This window comes from Struthio camelus, chromosome 23 (assembly GCF_040807025.1).
Source record: "Struthio camelus isolate bStrCam1 chromosome 23, bStrCam1.hap1, whole genome shotgun sequence".
In the NCBI taxonomy this organism is placed as follows: domain Eukaryota; kingdom Metazoa; phylum Chordata; class Aves; order Struthioniformes; family Struthionidae; genus Struthio; species Struthio camelus.
Window position 1 is genome coordinate 9699250 of NC_090964.1, and position 16942 is coordinate 9716191.

General features: G+C 69.6%; 2 protein-coding genes across 6 annotated transcripts in view; both read right to left on the bottom strand.

Moving 5' to 3' along the window:
* Positions 1-3440: 3440 nt before the first annotated feature.
* Positions 3441-4918, bottom strand: SMIM12 (small integral membrane protein 12). The gene is made up of 2 exons (XM_068917437.1): positions 4850-4918; positions 3441-4599 (listed from the first exon to the last, which is right to left on the bottom strand). The coding sequence occupies exons 1-2, from the start codon at positions 4911-4913 to the stop codon at positions 4304-4306; spliced, it is 360 nt and encodes a 119-aa protein (XP_068773538.1). The 5' UTR covers positions 4914-4918; the 3' UTR covers positions 3441-4303.
* Positions 4919-5891: 973 nt separating this feature from the next.
* Positions 5892-16942, bottom strand: part of DLGAP3 (DLG associated protein 3) — a 34618-nt gene continuing 23567 nt past the window's right edge. For 2 of the 5 annotated variants that reach the window (XM_068917564.1, XM_068917565.1), the window contains exons 3-12: positions 15601-16681; positions 13759-13964; positions 13153-13267; positions 12537-12771; positions 11672-12015; positions 11281-11366; positions 10276-10700; positions 9774-9865; positions 9118-9261; positions 5892-8416 (exon numbers count right to left, since the gene is read on the bottom strand). In XM_068917564.1, coding sequence (XP_068773665.1) covers positions 8198-8416; positions 9118-9261; positions 9774-9865; positions 10276-10700; positions 11281-11366; positions 11672-12015; positions 12537-12771; positions 13153-13267; positions 13759-13964; positions 15601-16623 — 2889 coding nt within the window. In that variant the 5' untranslated portion in view covers positions 16624-16681 and the 3' untranslated portion in view covers positions 5892-8197. The remainder of the gene's footprint in view (positions 8417-9117; positions 9262-9773; positions 9866-10275; positions 10701-11280; positions 11367-11671; positions 12016-12536; positions 12772-13152; positions 13268-13758; positions 13965-15600; positions 16682-16942) is intronic. The other 3 variants (XM_068917569.1, XM_068917568.1, XM_068917567.1) reach the window with 3 other exon arrangements.

Genomic DNA, 16942 nt, shown 5'->3' on the forward strand with positions numbered 1-16942 from the left:
TCGGGGCACGCATGTCCCCGGACCGTCCGCTCGCCCCCAGCACCTCTCCCCCGCTCCCAAGCTCTCGCACGCCACACGGCACCGGCGGTCGGGGCCGGGCTGGAAAGGGACCAAACCGCGCCGAGCAGCCGTCGTGCCAGAGCATCCCGGCGGCGACGACACGCTCCCCGGCCCCGCGCGCAGCTGGCGCGTCCGTGCGCTGAGCTAACCGGACGTCCGCCGCGGCGCCCAGGTGCGCCGAGCCTGCTGCCGGGCGACGCGGGGGGCTCCGGCCCGGGGCAGCTGGGCTCCCCCCACCGCCTCGGCGCACTCCTGCATCCTGCCTCCGGAAACAGCAACCTGCGCCTCTCGCAGGTCTTACTGATGGACAGACGCGCACACAACCCCCCCCCCCCCCCCCCCCCCCCGGAGGCAAACGGAGCTGGGCCGGGGCCGGGGCAGACAGCAAGGCCACAAGCCGCAGCTGCCTGCCCGCCGCCGACGGGGAGGGAGCAGTGAGGCGGCAGGGCCGGGCCGAGAGCAACCCGGCCGGCTCGTGCCCCGAGCCTGCGGGCATGGCCACGCGGGGCAGGGCAGGGCCAGGGCGGCCCCGGGGCCGCGCTCCCCGAGAGCCGGGGCTGGACGCTGGCTCCTGCGCTGCGGGGGATGCTGCAGCCCCAGACACAATCATTGCACACGTTTTTCTTCTGGCTCAGCATCGTCCCGCTGGCCGAGCCTGGCTCCGCCAGGCTTTGTGCAGCCCTGCCTGCCCGCTCCCCCCAGGGCTGCCTTCCTGCCCGGAGCAGGTTGCATTTCAGTGGTTGCAGGATTTAAGCCCTTCTCTGTGGCACACTGCACGGGCCAGCGAGGGACTTCCCCGAAGCCATGAAAGTGCTGCACTGACGGCAGGGAGGGCATCCGCCTTTGACACCCGCCGCCGGCTGGGTTGGGCAGCTGGGACTCCCTGCCCCGGGGCCGGGCTCGCCTGCGGCGTGCTCCCAGGCGCTCTCGGCCGTGGCCAGCCCCGCTCCTCGCCACGCTCCTGCGGCAGCAACCAGCTGCACTGCAGCGGGAACAAGCCCAGCGGGTTGCAGACCGGCCGGAACAGAACACGGATCGGCTCTTGAATCGTTGTGTGCAAGAGCCGGAAAATAATTTTTGCCAGAATAGTTTATTCAAGTAAGCTTCCTCTTGCACTTCACGAGCCATCCGTGGCCGCTCGTCCCAGCCCTGCGTGCTTGCTGGGCCCTATTCTTGTCCCGCGAGCGCTTCCCAGGCAGCACATTGTTGGGATTCAATGGGAGGAAGGGTGGGTTTACAGCAGCAAGGATTTAGGAGAACTGCTGCACTTTCCCGTGCTGCATCTGGTCTCTGGGAAGCGGCTTCACCCCTGCCCCAGTGTCTCCGTGGGAGATCCCGACTTGTCCTGACAGCGCCGCCGACCTCAGCTGCAGGACCGGCCTCTGCCAGCCCCGGGAACACTGGGAGTCGCTAAATGCACAGAAAGCAGCTGGGGGACAGCTGCACCGTGTGGCCCGCGGCGAGGCGGCAACACCGGGCTGCGCTGCGCCGTGGCCGTCCGGGAGCCGTGGCAGGAGCCACGTGGCGGCTGGTGGCCCGGCCGGGGCGCCCCGGGCCGGCAGCCCTCAGTGTCCACGCAGCCGGATTCCCTGCCACGACTTTCCCAGTGACCGCATTGTTTCAGCGAACGGGGAGGAACATGCGGAGCGGCACCCCCCCCCCCCCCACCCCAAACCAAGCCGCCTGGGCTCAGACGGAGGAAACAGCAGCCAGCGAGGGCCCAACAAAGCACAATTGTGCCCTGCCGGCCCTGAGAACAGGCAGCTCAATGGGCTATAAACAGCCTAGGGAGTCACTCCGTCTCGGGGTGAACAAAGGGCATTCGGAAGAAGTTTCCGACCTGGGTCCAGCTGGTCCCAGCTGGGGAAAGGGAAGGGCCCATTCCCAGCCCAGAGCACAATAGGGAACAGCCGTCACCCAGCATCACAGCGCAGCCAGGCTGGGGCAGAAGCAGGCTAAGGGCTACGTCAGCCACCTCGCGGAGGCGAGGGGCTGGTGCCAGCCGGCCGGCAGGGCCCTGGGCTGGGGACCCAGGGGACAGCATGAGAGGCACTGTGAGTCCCAGAGCAGGAGGCAGCAGCGGGACACAGGGCAGGGCTAGGATGGCCTTCGCATTGCCTCCTGCTCTGCCCCTGCCTCGGCTTCCCTGTCTGTCCCCTTGCAAACAGCAAGTGCAAAGGCCAGCGAGCTCTTGGCAGCGAAGGGCTGCGAGCCCAGCTAGAGAGCAGAGATCCAGCCCCAAGGACAGTGGGTTGAGAGATAAACACGGCTGGGGAGCGCAGGTAGTAAAGCTGTCAACAGGGCAGGAGCTGGCCCAGATGTGGGAAGTGGAGAGCCCTTTCTCCCCACACGCTCGAGGAAGCAGGGTGAAGCAGTGTAAAATGCTGAACTGGCTGCTGACATCAGGGCTTTGCATGACACAACAGATTTATCGGCCCTGGGAGGGGAAGGCCAGGCTGGGGCAGTGAATGAGGCCTCGCAGCGAGACGAGGGGAAAAAACAAGCCAGGAGCTAGCGATAACCTGAGCTACAGCCAGCTCAGCCCAGACAGGCAGAGAGCAGCCAGGAGTTGAACACCGGGCCCTGCTTGGGCAGTTCTAGCAGGGCTTTATTCCCCTCGCGTCAGCAGCGCTCGGCTCCTGCGAGTCGAGGGGACACGAGACAATACCCAGCCTCGTTCCCAGCAGCGTTTCAGCAGCAGGTCTCCCAGGGCTCGTGGTTGGCCCCCCCCTCGTTGCTGGCAGTTCCCGTGCCTCCGTTTCTGCCCTCTCACAACACCTTGCTCAGCATCACCAGCAGCTGGGCAGGACCCCCCGGCTCCCCACCCAGCACTGCCGCCATTCTGCCTTTGCAGACAAGGAAATTGAAGGCAAACAAAGGACGTGGCTCAGGGCGCCAGGAGGGAGGCACACCAGCAGCATGGGCTGCTGTGGCCTCCCTCTCCCTTCACCCTTGTTCACCCCATCACCCTTTCTCCGTGCTATGCCAGGCCTCAAGGACTGGGGGCCAGTGAGGTCAGGGCCAGGCCAGGGGGTCGCAGCCTGGCTCTGGGCACACTCAGGCTTTCTCCAGCCATAGAAGAGGGAGGGAGGCCTCTCCCTCATCCTCCCTCACACCCTTGTTCTGAGTGCTTGGAGCACAGGAACCCACGGGGACAGAGCAACGGTGCCCCTCCAGTGCCACACGGACACAGCACAGGCCTGTGCCAACGGGAAGGAGCACGGCGCTGCACAGCAAAGGTCAAGTGAAGCACAGCCTGCTACCAGCACCCTGAGAGATGCTCAGCACTGCAATGGGATTTAGCAAGCTTCTCAAACACTGGGCGCAGAAACACAGTCTGAGCTGGGGTTTTGGCCAGACAGCAAAGCAGAACACAGAGGCCCAAGGACTCACAGTAGTTTAATCTGGCTGTTTCTGTGCAAGGCAGAGAGTTCTTCCCTTTCTTTACACATCTCCAATCAGCCTCAGCCCGGCCCAAAGTGACAGCTGTGCTTGCAACCCCATGACAGATGCAGGGCCGGGACTGCCACCCTCTGCACCCTCTTCCCCTGCTGCAGAGCCTGCAGACAACGCAGGGACCATTGTCATTCAGGCTCCTGCAGAGGTATGCTAGCGTGGTGCTGTGATCTCTAGCAAGCATGTCTGGGGTTTACAAGAGGCTGATAAGCAGGATGGCAGGTCACCTGCAAGCCCTCCTCGTCCCCCCTGCCATTAGCCCAGCCCTTGACCCCATGTCCCTCAGGCCCAGGCGCACCCCAGAGAGCTTGGCTTGGCAAGACACAAATCTCTTCTGTTTTCGTGCCAGGGAAGAAACCAAATCTGACGAGAACTGGGTGGAACCAGGCCAAAAAGATTTTGGGGCACGGGGACAGGCTGGGAGCTGATGAGCTTTAGACACGCTCCACCTCCAGAACATCATTCCCGTCGTGTTGTGCCACCTAAGAGGAGACCTGGCTGCTGTATATTGAGCATGTCCGTTGGGTGGGCAAACCCTGACCAGTCACCTCTCCAGAGGGCCCAGGGAGAGTGTGGAGCAGCAGTGAGCACAGCAGATTACTCAAGTATAGCCAGGTGCTGGAGGGCGTCCAGTGGAAGACGTGCAGGTGGCAGAGAAGTCCCCAGCATCAGGACGAGGGACACAGCTGGGCAGGCCGGTCAGCCCCAGTCTCCGGGAAGGGCCCTCAGCCGAGCCCAGCTGGCCAGACTCGTGCTCCAGGGCTCCAGGTTTGCCCACGCAGCTTCATTAACTCTTCTCGGGTCGGTTCCTGTTCAGCACCGCCCGGGGGGCGAACTCGAGTTTGTCCTTGAGGCTCACCACCTCGGTCAGGTCCTTGCCGGCGATCTCCTGCAGCTTGCGGTCCTCGCGCCGCTCCGAGATGCTCTGCTCCTCCTCGGCCGGCGGCGGTGGCGGGTCGCCCCGCAGGAACCACTCCAGGTGGTAGCCCACGGCGCCCACCACGAAGGCCACCGGGAAGGTGACGTACGGGGCGTAGGTGCGCAGCGCCGTCCAGAGCACCGGCCACATGGCGGCGGCGGGGCCTGCGGAGGGGCAGCGACACGACGGTCACGGCGGGGCCGGGCCCGGCCGAGCACCGCACCGGGCCGGGCCGGGCCGGGCCGGGCCTGCCCGTCAGCGCAGGCCGCGCAGGCCGCACGGAGCCCGCCGGGGCGGCCGCCGCGGGGCCCTCAGCGGCGCCTGTCAGCGACCGAACCGGCCCGAACCGGCTCGAACCGGTTTGAACCGGCCCGTAAACGGCGCGACCCCCGCCCCCTCCCCCCCCGCCCTCACCTGGGCCCGAGCGCCCCGCTCCCCGCAGGCCGCACCTCTCCCGGCTCCGCCCCCTTGCTCCCATTGGCTGCCCCGGCGGCGAGGACGCGCGCGCGGCGAAGCGGGGCCCCCTCCCAGCGGCGGGCGCCTCCGCGCCGCGGCGCTGCCCCCTGCTGGGCGCCGCCGCAACGGCAGCGCTGGAGGAGCAGCGGCCGGCGCCGCCTCGGGGGCAGGGGGAGAGGGGCAGAGACCGGCCCCACGGGGCCCCTTGCCCCACGGACCCCCCGCCCCACGGACACCCCTGCCCCACGGCCCCCCCTGCCCCAAGGACACCCCTGCCCCATGGACATCCCTGCCTCACCGACAACTCCTGCCCCACCGATCCCCTGCCCCACGGCCCCCGCTGCCCCAAGGACACCCCTGCCCCACGGACACCCCTGCCCCAAGGACACCCCTGCCCCACGGACACCCCCTGCCCCACAGACACTCCTGCCCCATGGACATCCCTGCCTCACCGACAACTCCTGCCCCACCGATCCCCTGCCCCACGGCCCCCCCTGCCCCAAGGACACCCCTGCCCCACGGACACCCCCTGCCCCACGGACACCCCTGCCCCAAGGACACCCCTGCCCCACGGACACCCCCTGCCCCACGGACACCCCCTGCCCCACCGACCCCCTGCCCCACAGACACTCCTGCCCCATGGACATCCCTGCCTCACCGACAACTCCTGCCCCACTGATCCCCTGCCCCACGCCCCCCCCTGCCCCACGGACACCCCTTGCCCCACGGACCCACCTGCCCCACGCACACCTCCTGCCCCACTGACCCCCCCTGCCCCACGGACTAACGTGGCCCCACGCCCCCCCCGCCCCATGGACACCTCCTGCCCCAAAACCCCCCCACCCCACCGACCCCCCTGCCCCACACATACCCCCACCCCACCAACAGCTCTGCCCTACCGGCACCCCTCCTGCCCCACGGACACCCTGGCCAGAGACCAGCCCCTCGCCCTCCCCTGCCCCACAGACCCCGCCGGTGAAGGACAGGCGGACACGGCGGGTGAAAGGTGAGACAGACGCCGGCCGCGTCTCCCGGCGGCGGGGAGGTGCCCGCCGGCCCCGAGTACCCAAAGAGGCGTCTTTATTAATTACAGCTGGAGGCTCGTTACAATAAAAACGGACCCAGGCGTCACACGGTCACCGTACGGCGTCGCCCGGGCCGGCGGACGGGCTTCCTCGGCCGGCACGCCGCCGGGAGCCGAGGGCCGCGCGGCGGCGGGGACCGGCATCGCCGCCGGGAGCCGCGCGGCGGAGGGGACCGGCATCGCCGCCTTCCCACCCGGGAAAGGGCCGGAGCGGAGCGGCCGCGCCGGAGCCCCTGCCCTCGCCGCCGGTGGCCTCTGCCCGCTGCCAAAGGCGCTTCGTGCAAGCAACCGTCAGCAGCGGCGCGCGCTGGCTCCCTCCGCCTCTGCTCCGGTCCCGTCCCGCCACCGCCACGGCGTTTCTCTCCTTGCGAGGGTAAAAGAGAGAGCGGGCTGCCGGGGGCCAACGCTGAGCCTCGGGGCGAGGGAGCCCGCGGCGTCTCCCGGCCGGCCGGAGCAGCCCCCTGCCCCGAGCCCGGCGCCGACCCCGCGCCGCGCGGCAGGACGCGGCCCCGCTCGACCCTGCGGCACCGCCCCGGGGCCCCCTGCAAGGTTTGGCCCCCAGGGTTTGGGGACCGGCCCTGCCGGGGGGTCTCGCCGCATCCCGGCGGCTCGCTGGGAGGGAGACGCGGAGCGGGGAGGCGAAGGGGGAAGGCTGCCCCGGGCCGGGGTTCACAGTGCAGGCGGGCTCCCCACTTTGAAGCAGAGGCGACGAGGGAAGCAGCGCGGAGCTTTTTGGTTTTGCCCCCTGCAGCGCCTTTGGAGGCCGCTTCCTGGGGGTGGCTCATGGCCCGTGGCACGGGCCGGCCCCCTGCCCGGCAAAGGGGCAGCCGGAGGGCCAGCGAAGGCTCCGCACGGGGTAAAAGAGGGAGGAAAGGTGTCAAGCGTGGACCGGCGTGCAGCCCCACAGCACCGTGCCCGGCCGACCTGCAGGAACCCCACGGGGCCCGGCCGAGGGTCCTGTCCGGGGAGCTGCTGGCAGCTCAGGGGATGGAGGAGCTGGGGATGGAGCGGGAGAGTAGGGCACAGGCTTCCCCGCTCCGCTGCGCCGCCCTGTGCAACCCCCTGCAGGAAACTGCCCCACTCTGGGGTCAGTGCATGGAGATGGGGCAGCCAGGAGCGCAAAGCAGCATCCCGGGAGGTGCCCTGTCCCTGCAACGAGCTCGGGGAGCAGGGGCAACACTGCCCAGCGTGGGCATCCCGGCATAGCCCCGATGGTGGCCGACCGGCATGGCTCCGGGAGAGGCACGGAAAGGCCGGCATCGCACTTCCCGGCACGCTCAGCCCTGTTCTCCCCACCGCTGCCACCTTGCTCGCGCACCCGGCACGCGGGAAAAGCAGCTCTCACCAGCAGCAACTCGCCAAACCACAGCCATCTCCCCCGATCCCCCGGCTCGCGGACGCACTGCGGAGGCGGTCCCGGACTCTCCTCGTGCAGGAATGGGGGGACAGAAAGCTGGGGAAGGAGGGAAGGAGACGGGAAAGGCTTCGCAGAAAGACGGATGCGTGCGTTCGTGCTGATGCTCGGCGTCGAGGGAAGCGGGGCCGGCTCTCCGTTGCCATGGATTTCCTGCTGCTCCGGTCCCAGTCTCACCAGCCAGAACACAGCTCTGGTCATGTGTAGTTTCCGTTTTATTCCTTAGGATATATTTATATATGTATAGTGGTCAAGGACGCTGGATTCCCCACGGCACCAAGGTAGGGGCGCCACGGCAGAGCCCCTCGCCCCCGCCGCGCGCCCGCGGGTGCCGGCGGGGCTCGGTGGTGGCGCGTCCCCGCGGCGGCCGCGCACCGCGGGATTGCACCGAGTTTCGGAGCGGCGGGGGGGGGCCTGCCTGCAGCCCCCTCCCCGGCGGGGCCGGGGCCGCGGGTCGCCTCTCCGTGGGACGGGACGCGGGCCGAGGAGGGTGGGCGGGAGGGCGGGAGGGTGGAAAGAGGAGGGAGGGGACAGGAGAGCCAAGCTGAGGCTTGCCCAAGGCGGGGAGGGAGGGAGAGCCTGGGCCCCCGGGGAGTGGGGAGGGACATGCGGGCGGGGGGCAACGGGACCCAGGGGGCAGAACCAGGGTGGCGTTCATTCGCCGTCGGATCCGTGAAACGTCTCAGACGATAGAAAAGGGAGAAGCTGTGAGCGGGCCACGAGCTGCCCCCAGGGCGTCCCCGCGGCCCCCGATCACAGTGAGCGACGGACTCTCCGTCCAGTCCGCGTAGAAAAGCCAAGGCCCCCGTCACAGCCGGGTCTGCGCCTCGGGGATGTAGATCTCGATGCTGTCGGCGCTCTCGGTGGCCGAGTTCTGGCGGAAGGAGGCGGCGCGCTTGGCCGCCAGGAGCCTCTTGCGGGCCTCCTGCCGCTGCCGGTCCACCGAGTCCAGGGAGCGCTCCTTCACCGGGTGCACCTTGGAGCGCGGCGGCTTCTTTGGTATCGGCGGAGGCACCTTCTTCTCCTCCTGCGCGACAGCGGCGGAGCTTCAGGGCCGGGCACGGGGCTGCGCTGGGTGCAGCGGGGCTGCCGGCGAGCGAGACGCCGGCCGGCCGGCCGGACACCCCGCCGGGCAACACCGGCCCGCGCAGACCGGGCACGCCTGCACCCCCGCAGCCCGCAGCGCATCAGCGCGCGCACGTGCGTGCAGACGATGTGCCCGGCCCTTTGCAGATAACGCCACAGAGAAACCCTCAGCAATCGTGCTCCAATATCGCAGCGGAGGAAAGGCCTGTTTTTCAAGCCCGCTTTTCCCCATTCTTTGTTTCCCGAGTGTTTGCTAAAAACACCTGCTGGTTTGGCTGGTAACAACTCAGCAGTGGCAATTTGGATGCAGATGTGTTAGGAGAGAAAGACGAAGGGAGGGATGACCACAACCGCCAGCCCTCACCGGCACTCCTCTTCCGGACCGGCGCTGCGGAAGAGCCAGGCCAGCTCCGGCGCGGCCACGAGAGCCTCGAGCTCTCCTGCCCTTGGAGGCAGCACTCAGCATCCCAATATTAGCCTGGACAAGCCCTCCCCGTCTCTTGTGAAAAAACCCCAGGGTCCTCCCGCCAAGCAAGCAACACAACCTGCAGGCCCTGGGGCGGCTGAGGGCAGGGACTGCTCTGCCCCGAGAAGTGAGAGCCATCCCCGGGAGCGCCAGCTGGGCAGCAGGCAGGGTCTTACCTTGGTCTCAATAATCTTCCACCCGTTGGCCTTGAGCTGCTGGAGCTCTGCGAACTTCATGCTGACATCCTCGATGGAGAGCTGCAGGAGGTCCCAGAACCCAGCCAGGTCTTGGAAGGTGGGCACGGGGAACGCGTTGGGATCCTGCGGGGAGGAGGACACCCCGGCTTGGCCACGTCCACCCCGCAGGACACCCGCAGGCGTCTGCGGCTTCGAGCACCAACCTCCCGTCCCACCCAGCGCACGCTGCTGCGGAGGGGCCCGGCTGCCTGGCGTTCCCCTGCTCTATTCAAAAATCCCCTCTCCGTCACCAAGGCGCCCTAGGCACAATATCGCAGCTAGGTCTCTGCCCCAGAGCCAAAGCAGCCAGCAGGATGGGGCAGTTTGGGAAGTACCCCCTTTGCGCCCCTCTGACTAAGGGGAAAATACCACACTGGCCAAGGAAAAGGGCTCTTTATCCTCCCCAGCACTTGGGATCCAGCCAGAAAGCCTTCTCCTCCTCGCCCACTTCCCCAGGCGGAAAGGGGTTAGGATGAGCCTCCAAATATTGAGGTGGCTCCACCAAAGCAGCTGCTGCCGGGTGCAGGCCGACGTCCACAGCTCCGCTTGCAGGGCCCCGCGGCCCGGGGACGGCGCGGCAGCGGCCGGGCACTCACCATGTTCTGCTGGCAGAGTCGGTAAAACTGCTGCACCTTCTGGGACATGAGGAGCTGGGCGCTGCCCACAGCACTGCGGATCTTCTCCAGGACTGGCGAGGCCCCGGAGAAAGCACGAGGTCAGTTCCTCCCCGGGGAAGCGGGTATCTTCCCAATTGCTCAGCAACAATTTACTCCCACATTTAGGAGCAGCTCAGCACTGAGCATCACACTCCAGCCCCCTCCTCCGTGGGAGAGCCCGGGGAGCTCAGACCCACCCAAAAACCCACACGGGGTCTCCTCTCTGCGCTGCTCCAGACCCCACTTGTCCCAGAGGGTTTCTGGGTATCTCTTGCCACTGACCCCAATCTCTTTAACCCTCTCCAAGCCAAGCAGCATCACCTGCAGGGGAGCTGCTCCAAGGTGGCCACCCATGGGGCCACACAGGACACGCATGGGCTGATCCAGCCCTCCAGGAACCCCGACCCCAACCCCCCCAGCCCCCCAGCCCACTCTGACTCACTCTCCTCCGGCAGGTCGTAGTCCTCCGCCTCCCTCTCCATCTGCTGGCACCAGCCCTCCATCTTCTCCACCTCGGCCTGCAGGAGTTTGATGAACCATTCCCCGTCCCGGTGGCAGGGGGAGGCCCTGCCGGAGTCGGGGAGGCTGCGGGAGCCCCGGTCCCTCCAGGAGTCCCGGCGGGGCACCTCCACCGTGTCGTACTGCATCTGGTAGTCCTCCCGGTACGCCCACTGGCCCTGCGTGTGCACCGTCTTGTACACCGAGTACTGCCGGGTGGACTCGGGCTCCGAGGAGTGCCGCTGGAAGGGCCGCCCGAACTGCAGGGCTTTGTCCTCAGTGGCCACGGCCAGCCCGGCGAAGCCCTCCAGCTCCAGGTCCGCCTGCACGCCCGCCGTCACGCTGTTGGAGCGCTTGAAGCGGGCTCGTCTGCAGAGGGGAGAGCGGGAGCGCGTGGGGACCCTCGCGGGGACAGCAGGCACCCTAGGGACGCTGGGGACCCGGGGACATTGGGGACCCCGGGTGAGCGAGGGCAGCCCCACCGGTGGCCCCTCAAGCCCAGCACCGCCGCGCTGGGACCATTGTGGGTCCGGGCAGGGCACGGGGTGTCCACGGGCAGGACAGGGCAGGGGACGCCGGCGCGGAGCCCCTGCTCGTGGCCGCCGTTCCCCCGTTTCCTGTGCTCCCGCCGGGGCCGGCCCGCTGCTGACGGCTGGGTGAGGAACGTGCAGCCGGGCCCCTCGTCCGGGCAAGCAGCAGCACGGTTCTGGGGCTCGCCGGAGCCGGGCCGCTGCGCCGCCGCGCGCGAGCAGGGCCGGCCCCGCAGCGCCTCGGCTCGGGCCGTGCCAGCCCCAGCTCACGGCCCTCCGGCCCCAGGCCCACACTCATGTTTTGTGCCAGAAAAGCCCCAAGGTTTCATCCGAGTCTGGGCCAGGTTCGAGCCCCAGCTCAGGGCGAACAGGAGCCCGGAGGGACGGGGCACTAACAGCCGCCCTTCACCAGCTTCTACCTTTTATCTTCCTCCACTTGCACCCCGATGGAGTGGAACTCCCTCTGGCTCCGGCTCTCCGTGTCCGAGTCGGAGATGGCCTCCACCTGCCGCGGCACCAGAGGAGAACGCATTGGGAAGGCACGGGCACGGGCGGCTCGGGCAGCAGCAACCAGGCGCCGCGGGGCCAGGCAGCGCCCGCCGGCCGCCCCGGCTCCGCTTCGGCTTGGAGCATCCCCCAAGCGCCGAGCGGGAGAGCGGGGCAGCCAGCGCCGGGGCGGCGCTGGGGCCGCCGCGGAGGCTCGCTGGCAGCAACGGGACAGGCGGCCGCAGCCCCCCGCTGCCAGCAGGACTCAGGCAGAGTCGGACCCCGACTGCACCCGGGACGGACGGAGGGAGGAGCGGGGCCCACCTGGACTCCGATGGAGGGGCGCCACTTCCTCTGCCGAGCCAGGCTCCTCAGCTCCTCCCGGCCGGGGATGGCCTTGATGATGAGCGTGGAGGGCTTGGGAGAGGTGCGGGGCTGGACCGGGGGCAGATCGAGCGACATGGTGGCCACCTTGGAGCTCTCCAGGCTCTCGGCCGAGTTGCAGCGGGCCGCGGCGTCTTTGGACCAGGCGGGGCTGCGGGCGGCCTCGCCGGGCAGGTAGCTCTCGTGGGCGGACTCGGTGCTGCTCTGCGCCGTGACGGAGATGAGGGGCTTGGCTTTGGTTCCTGGAGGGATGGGAGGTGGAGCTTTTCTGTAACTGAAGGCTGCTGTGGGAGAGGCGCATGGTGAAAAGTCGCATGAAACAAGAGACACTTCCCCGTTCCCGCCCGCGACCCAAGAGCGTCCCGCGCGAAGGACGCCCACCGCCTCCGCCGGCGCGGGCGCGCAGGGCCGGGGCCGCGGCGCACCACGGACACCCGCTGCGGCCGGCCCTGCGGGGCCCCGCGGGGTCACTGGTGGGCTCTCAGACTGGCCGTTTGGCCAGAAGCGGATAGGAAATCACCCCAGAGGCAGGCGGGCGAAGGCAAGGGGCAGAGACCGGGAAACAGAGAGGGGGAAAAGCAGCAGCAGGAGGGAGGTGGTGAGCGGAGAGCGGCTGGCAGGCGCCGGCAGGACGGAGCGTCCCGCGCGCAGCCGCAGGGTGCCCGCGCGGGTACCGGGCGGTTTGCACGGGGCAGGGCGAGGGGGACCTGCAGCGAGGCAGGGGAGACGGCGGGCACCTGCGCGAGCCGGCAGGGAGACGCGGGGTCCCTCGCGCGGCCGAGCCCCGGCGCCCCCCGGTACTCACAGGTGCTGGGCTTCAGGATGCTGCTGGTGATGCCTGGCCCGGCGGGGGCCGACATGGAGAAGAGCGAGAGGCAGTCGTCGTCCTGGGAGCAGCCCGCCTGGATGGCCCGCAGGTAGCTGTGGCTCCGCATGCGGAAGCAGCCGGGCAGGTCCAGCGCCTCCACGGCCTGCGACTCCACCTCGCCGAACACGGACTCGCACACGGCCTCGAACTGGTGGTTGAGCTCGTCGTTGATCTGGGGGGAGCGGCGGGTGAGGCTGGGGGAGGCCAGGGGGACCTGGCTCCTCCGGCCCCCCGGGATCTCGCCCAGGCGGGAGCAGGGGCAGGAGGCGACGCTCGGAGCTGCCGCCTCCCCCTGCTCCTGCAGCTCCCCCGCACCAACTAACGGGCTCCCCCCACCGGCGCCAGGATGCCCAGGGACCAAGCTGAGGACCAACCTCGCCGGCGCCCTGGGCTCAGCCTTTGCCAGCCCGGGCGGAAGCTGGCCCCGCGACGGGCAGCCCCGTCCCCGCCACGCGGACGCCCCGATCTCGCCGCCCGCAGCAGCGCGGGACGCGCCGGTGGCAGCTGGGACGCGGGAGGCACCGAGCGCGGCGCCCGGCCCGGCTCGCCTTACCTGGCCGGTGGTGAAGGAGCGCCCATAGCCCTGTCCCCGAGGGAGCATTCGAGGTGGCGTGCAGCAGCTGGGACAGTTACAGATATATGAATCAGAATAGTGCCTACTTGCAAACCTAATGAGAGACAGTGGGAATAGAAGGGATGGCACCAAAAGCAACACGTTCAAGGCGAGCATTTGGAAACAGCAGCAGCCGCAGTGCTCCCGCGGGCCGCAGCTGCCGCCCCCCCTCCGGAGACCTCCTGCCCACCGCCCCGAGCCTTCCCGAAGCCTGCCGCGGGTCGGGGCCGAGCACGAGCCTCCAAAATAGTTATGCCTGTGTCACCTTTGCACGCCGGTGCCATGCCTTTCAGCCCCGGGGCTTTGCTCACTGTCTCGGTTCGGCACCAAGATGCTGGGGCAGCTGGAGAGCCCAGCGGCGGCCCCCCAGCGCCACCCCTAACGCGGCCCTGGGCTGTGCGGGGCCGTGCTGAGCCCGGGCTCGGGGCCGGCAGGTGCCGGCGCGGCTCTCTGCAGAAGCGGTCACGGTAGCAGCGCGTGCAACGCCCCCGCTGTGCGCCCGCCGCCCGCGTCCCTGAGCCGGGCCCGCGAGGCGACAGCCCTTACTTGGTCCTGGCCTGGTCGGCGCTGGAGGAGCGGCGGTAGCTGTCTCGCCGCGAGGCTGCCTTGGGCGACACTTTGGCGCTGGCGTCCGAATCGCCGCTGTCCTCGTCGCCCATGGCCTTGATGTAGCTGCCACTGCGCATCCGCCGGCAGGGGATCTCCCCGTCCTTGCCCGCCGCCGGGTACCCGCTCCACTCGTCCTGCGGCACCTGGCACAGGAGGCAAGCGTGGGAGGACGCCGCGGCCGGGATCCTGCAGCCCGGCGCGCGGAGCTGAGCCCCGGGCTGGCCGCGCGGCACGGGCCAGCCTGAGCCTGGCGCGCGCAGCTGGTCCGAACCCGGCACGCGGGCACCGTCCGAGCCCGGCAGGCACGCGTGACCCCAGCCCGGCGCGTGTGCCTGACCGGACCTTGGCCGATGGCTGCAGCAGGAGCTTTTTCCCGTCCCCAGCTCAGGCTCTTGGCACTGGCTGCAGCATCCAGCGGCCACGAGCGCTGCCCTAGGCATGAGGGACCGCTGAAAACGCATCCCTCACCCGACTCCCCTCCGCACCCCGGCCTGGCCCAAGCCCCCCAGGTTGCTTCTCACCAACTCCGCTGCCCAGGGCCGTTTGCCTCCGAGGTTCCCATCTCCCTGCTCCTGTCCCCTCTCCGTTTCCCTGGGGAGAGCTGGGATCCTGCCCGCGGCCCCTCTCCCAGCGCCTCCAGGCCAGGCCGGCACCCCCGTCCCCTCCGCGCTGGGCACCGCTCACAGCCTCCCCCCGGCGCTCAGACCCCCGGAGGAAGCCCCTAACACCGGGAGGCCTGATCCTTCCTTTACACCCTGGGTGCCCGGCATGCCGTGCCCCATGCAGGGCAGTTTCGCACAGGCTTTCAGCCCCGTCCCGGCTCCCCTGCCCTTGGCGCTCGCGGCAGAGCCCGGCCGCCCCGGCGGGCTGCCCTCGGCTCCCACCTCGCAGCCCCCCCGGCAGCCGAGGCCGGGCCAGATCCCTCCCATCCCCGCGCGGCCGCCCGGCTCCGCCACGCGCCGTGCCGATGACGCCGGCACCACGGGGCCGGGTCCGTACCGAGTTCCGGCGGCCGGACGGCGTTCCCGGGGCCGCGCGCCCGGAGCCGAGCCCCCAGCCCTGCCGCGGCGGAGAGGGCCTTGGTCACCGCCAGCGTCCCCCGTCCCCCCCTGGGCCAGCGCGCCTGTGCCGCTTGCTGTCTCCTTCCCCCAGGAAAGGGAGCGAAGAGTTAATTAGTTTTTAATTGGCAAGGGGGTGACCTAGAAGGGAGCCCGGTGACGGGGCCGGGCAGTGGCACCGGGCCAGGCGCCACCGGGTTAAAAGCCCAGACGAGGGTGAGGGACGCAGGGGCGAGAGGAGCCCAGCGGGGACAGAGCTGGTTTGGCCCCGAAATCCACAGGAGAAAGGGGAGGGGAGATGGGGCTTTGCAGGGCCCTGCGAGGAGAGGGGGGACAGCAGGGACCGGGCTGCCCGGGGGACAAGCGGAGAGCCCGGGGCACGGGGCGCCCCTGCTCGGCGCGGGCTCCTCAGCCGCAGGGGCAAGCGGCCCAGCCGGGAGCTCGCCCGTGCGCGCGGCTGCAAGCCTGGCCCAGAGCTTTCGGAGGCAGGGGACGCGCCAGGGCCACCCTGGGGCCGAGGGAGCCCCAGGAGCAGCGGGCGCTGAGGCCGGGGAGCAGAGCCGGCGCGGCCCCGTGCTCTCCGCCGCGGGACGCGGCACCGTCCCAGCTCCCCCGCGGCATCGCTGCACGAGCGCCGGAGGGGCCGGCGGCACCCAGCGACACCCGGCGAGCGCCCGGGCACCGTCCCCGGGGCCAGCGGCGCTGCCCAGCCGCCCCTCACCTGCAGGTACTGGTAGGCTCTGTCTTTGGCCTTTGCCTCCTGAAGCATCAAGGTTTTCTCCGTGCCGCCGCCGGAGCTGGGATAGGCCTCGCGGGCCTGGCTGACGGTCATGGTGTGCCAGGCGCTCCTCTTGAGCGTCTGGCCATCCAGAGACATGGACATGCCGGCGCAGGCCAGGCATTTGCCTTCCCCGCCGCTCTTTAGACTCTTCAAGGTCAAGTCTCTGAAGGCACTTTCGGGAGCGTCCACGCAGTACTGGGTGCCCTGGTCCACGGCGTGCCGTCCGGACACCATGTAGCTGCTGTCGCTGTCCAGGTTGTCGTCGGAGCTCCACCAGCCCATCATCTTGGACCGGTGCCGGGAGTCCACCTTGCGGTCCTTGCTCTTGCTCCGCTTGCCGTGGCGGGACTGGTGGTGGTGGTGGTGGTGGTGGTGGTGGTGGTGGTGGTAGCCGTCCCCGCGGCCGTCCATCTTGGTGCCGTTGTAGTCCCGCTTGGCCGGCGTCTCCAGGGAGTGCGACTTGGCGAAGAGCTTCTGGACGGAGTGGACCAGGTGGCGGATGCGGCTGGGGCTCTCGCTGCGCGGCTCGGCGGCGTTGGCCCGCTGGTACTGCAGCGTGTGGAAGCCGTCGTGGTGCAGCGGCAGCTGCTTCTCGAACTGGTCCAGCAGCGTCGGCGGGAGGCGGTTGATCTTGCTGGCGGGGTGGGCGGTCGCCATGCATTCGTCGCAGGAGTCGTAGGGCTGCTGCGCGTGGTGCATCCTCGGGAAGGTGCTGCTGGCGCTGGCGGAGAGCGGCTCGCTCAGGGGCCCGCCGGGGCACTCGGCAGCGGCCCCGGGGCTCCGCGGCGGGCAGCAGGGATGCTCCAAGGAACACGGCTCGCTGGGGCTGAGCAGATAGGGCTGCCGGCTCTCGGGGCCGCGGCGGAGGTAGTCGAGGGGCTGCGGGCAGTCCTCGGGGACGCAGCGGCAGCGGTGCGCCGGGGGGGGCTGGGCCTGGCTGCGCTCCCCATGGTAGCCTCTCATGGTGTCAGCATCGCTGCCGGAGCCGCGGCATCTCGCGGGCGGCTCCCCGCGGGGTCACCTGCGGGGACAGGGCACGCACACCGTCACCCTCCTCCCGGCACCCACCGGCGCCCTTCGCAGCCGGCTCTCTAGACGGCCGAAAGCCCTTGGGCCCGAGCCACCGTGCTGCGAGAACCAGAGAGGAGCCGCGAACCCGCCCGGGTAGGATCCCACCCGGCTGGGCTCCGGCTATCCCTGCAAACCCAGCCGGGACGGCCGGAAAGCTGGCTTTCCTCAGGACACGGGCAGGCACCATCGCTCGCGCCCCCGCGCGGCGCCC

Excerpts from the sequence above, each read along its gene's own strand:
- SMIM12 (XM_068917437.1), bottom strand. The coding sequence starts at position 4,913 with ATGGGAGCAAGGGGGCGGAGCCGGGAGAGGTGCGGCCTGCGGGGAGCG. Across the intron at positions 4,600-4,849 it reads AGCGGGGCGCTCGGGCCCAG|GCCCCGCCGCCGCCATGTGG; the intron begins GTGAGGGCGGGG and ends GCCCCTCCGCAG.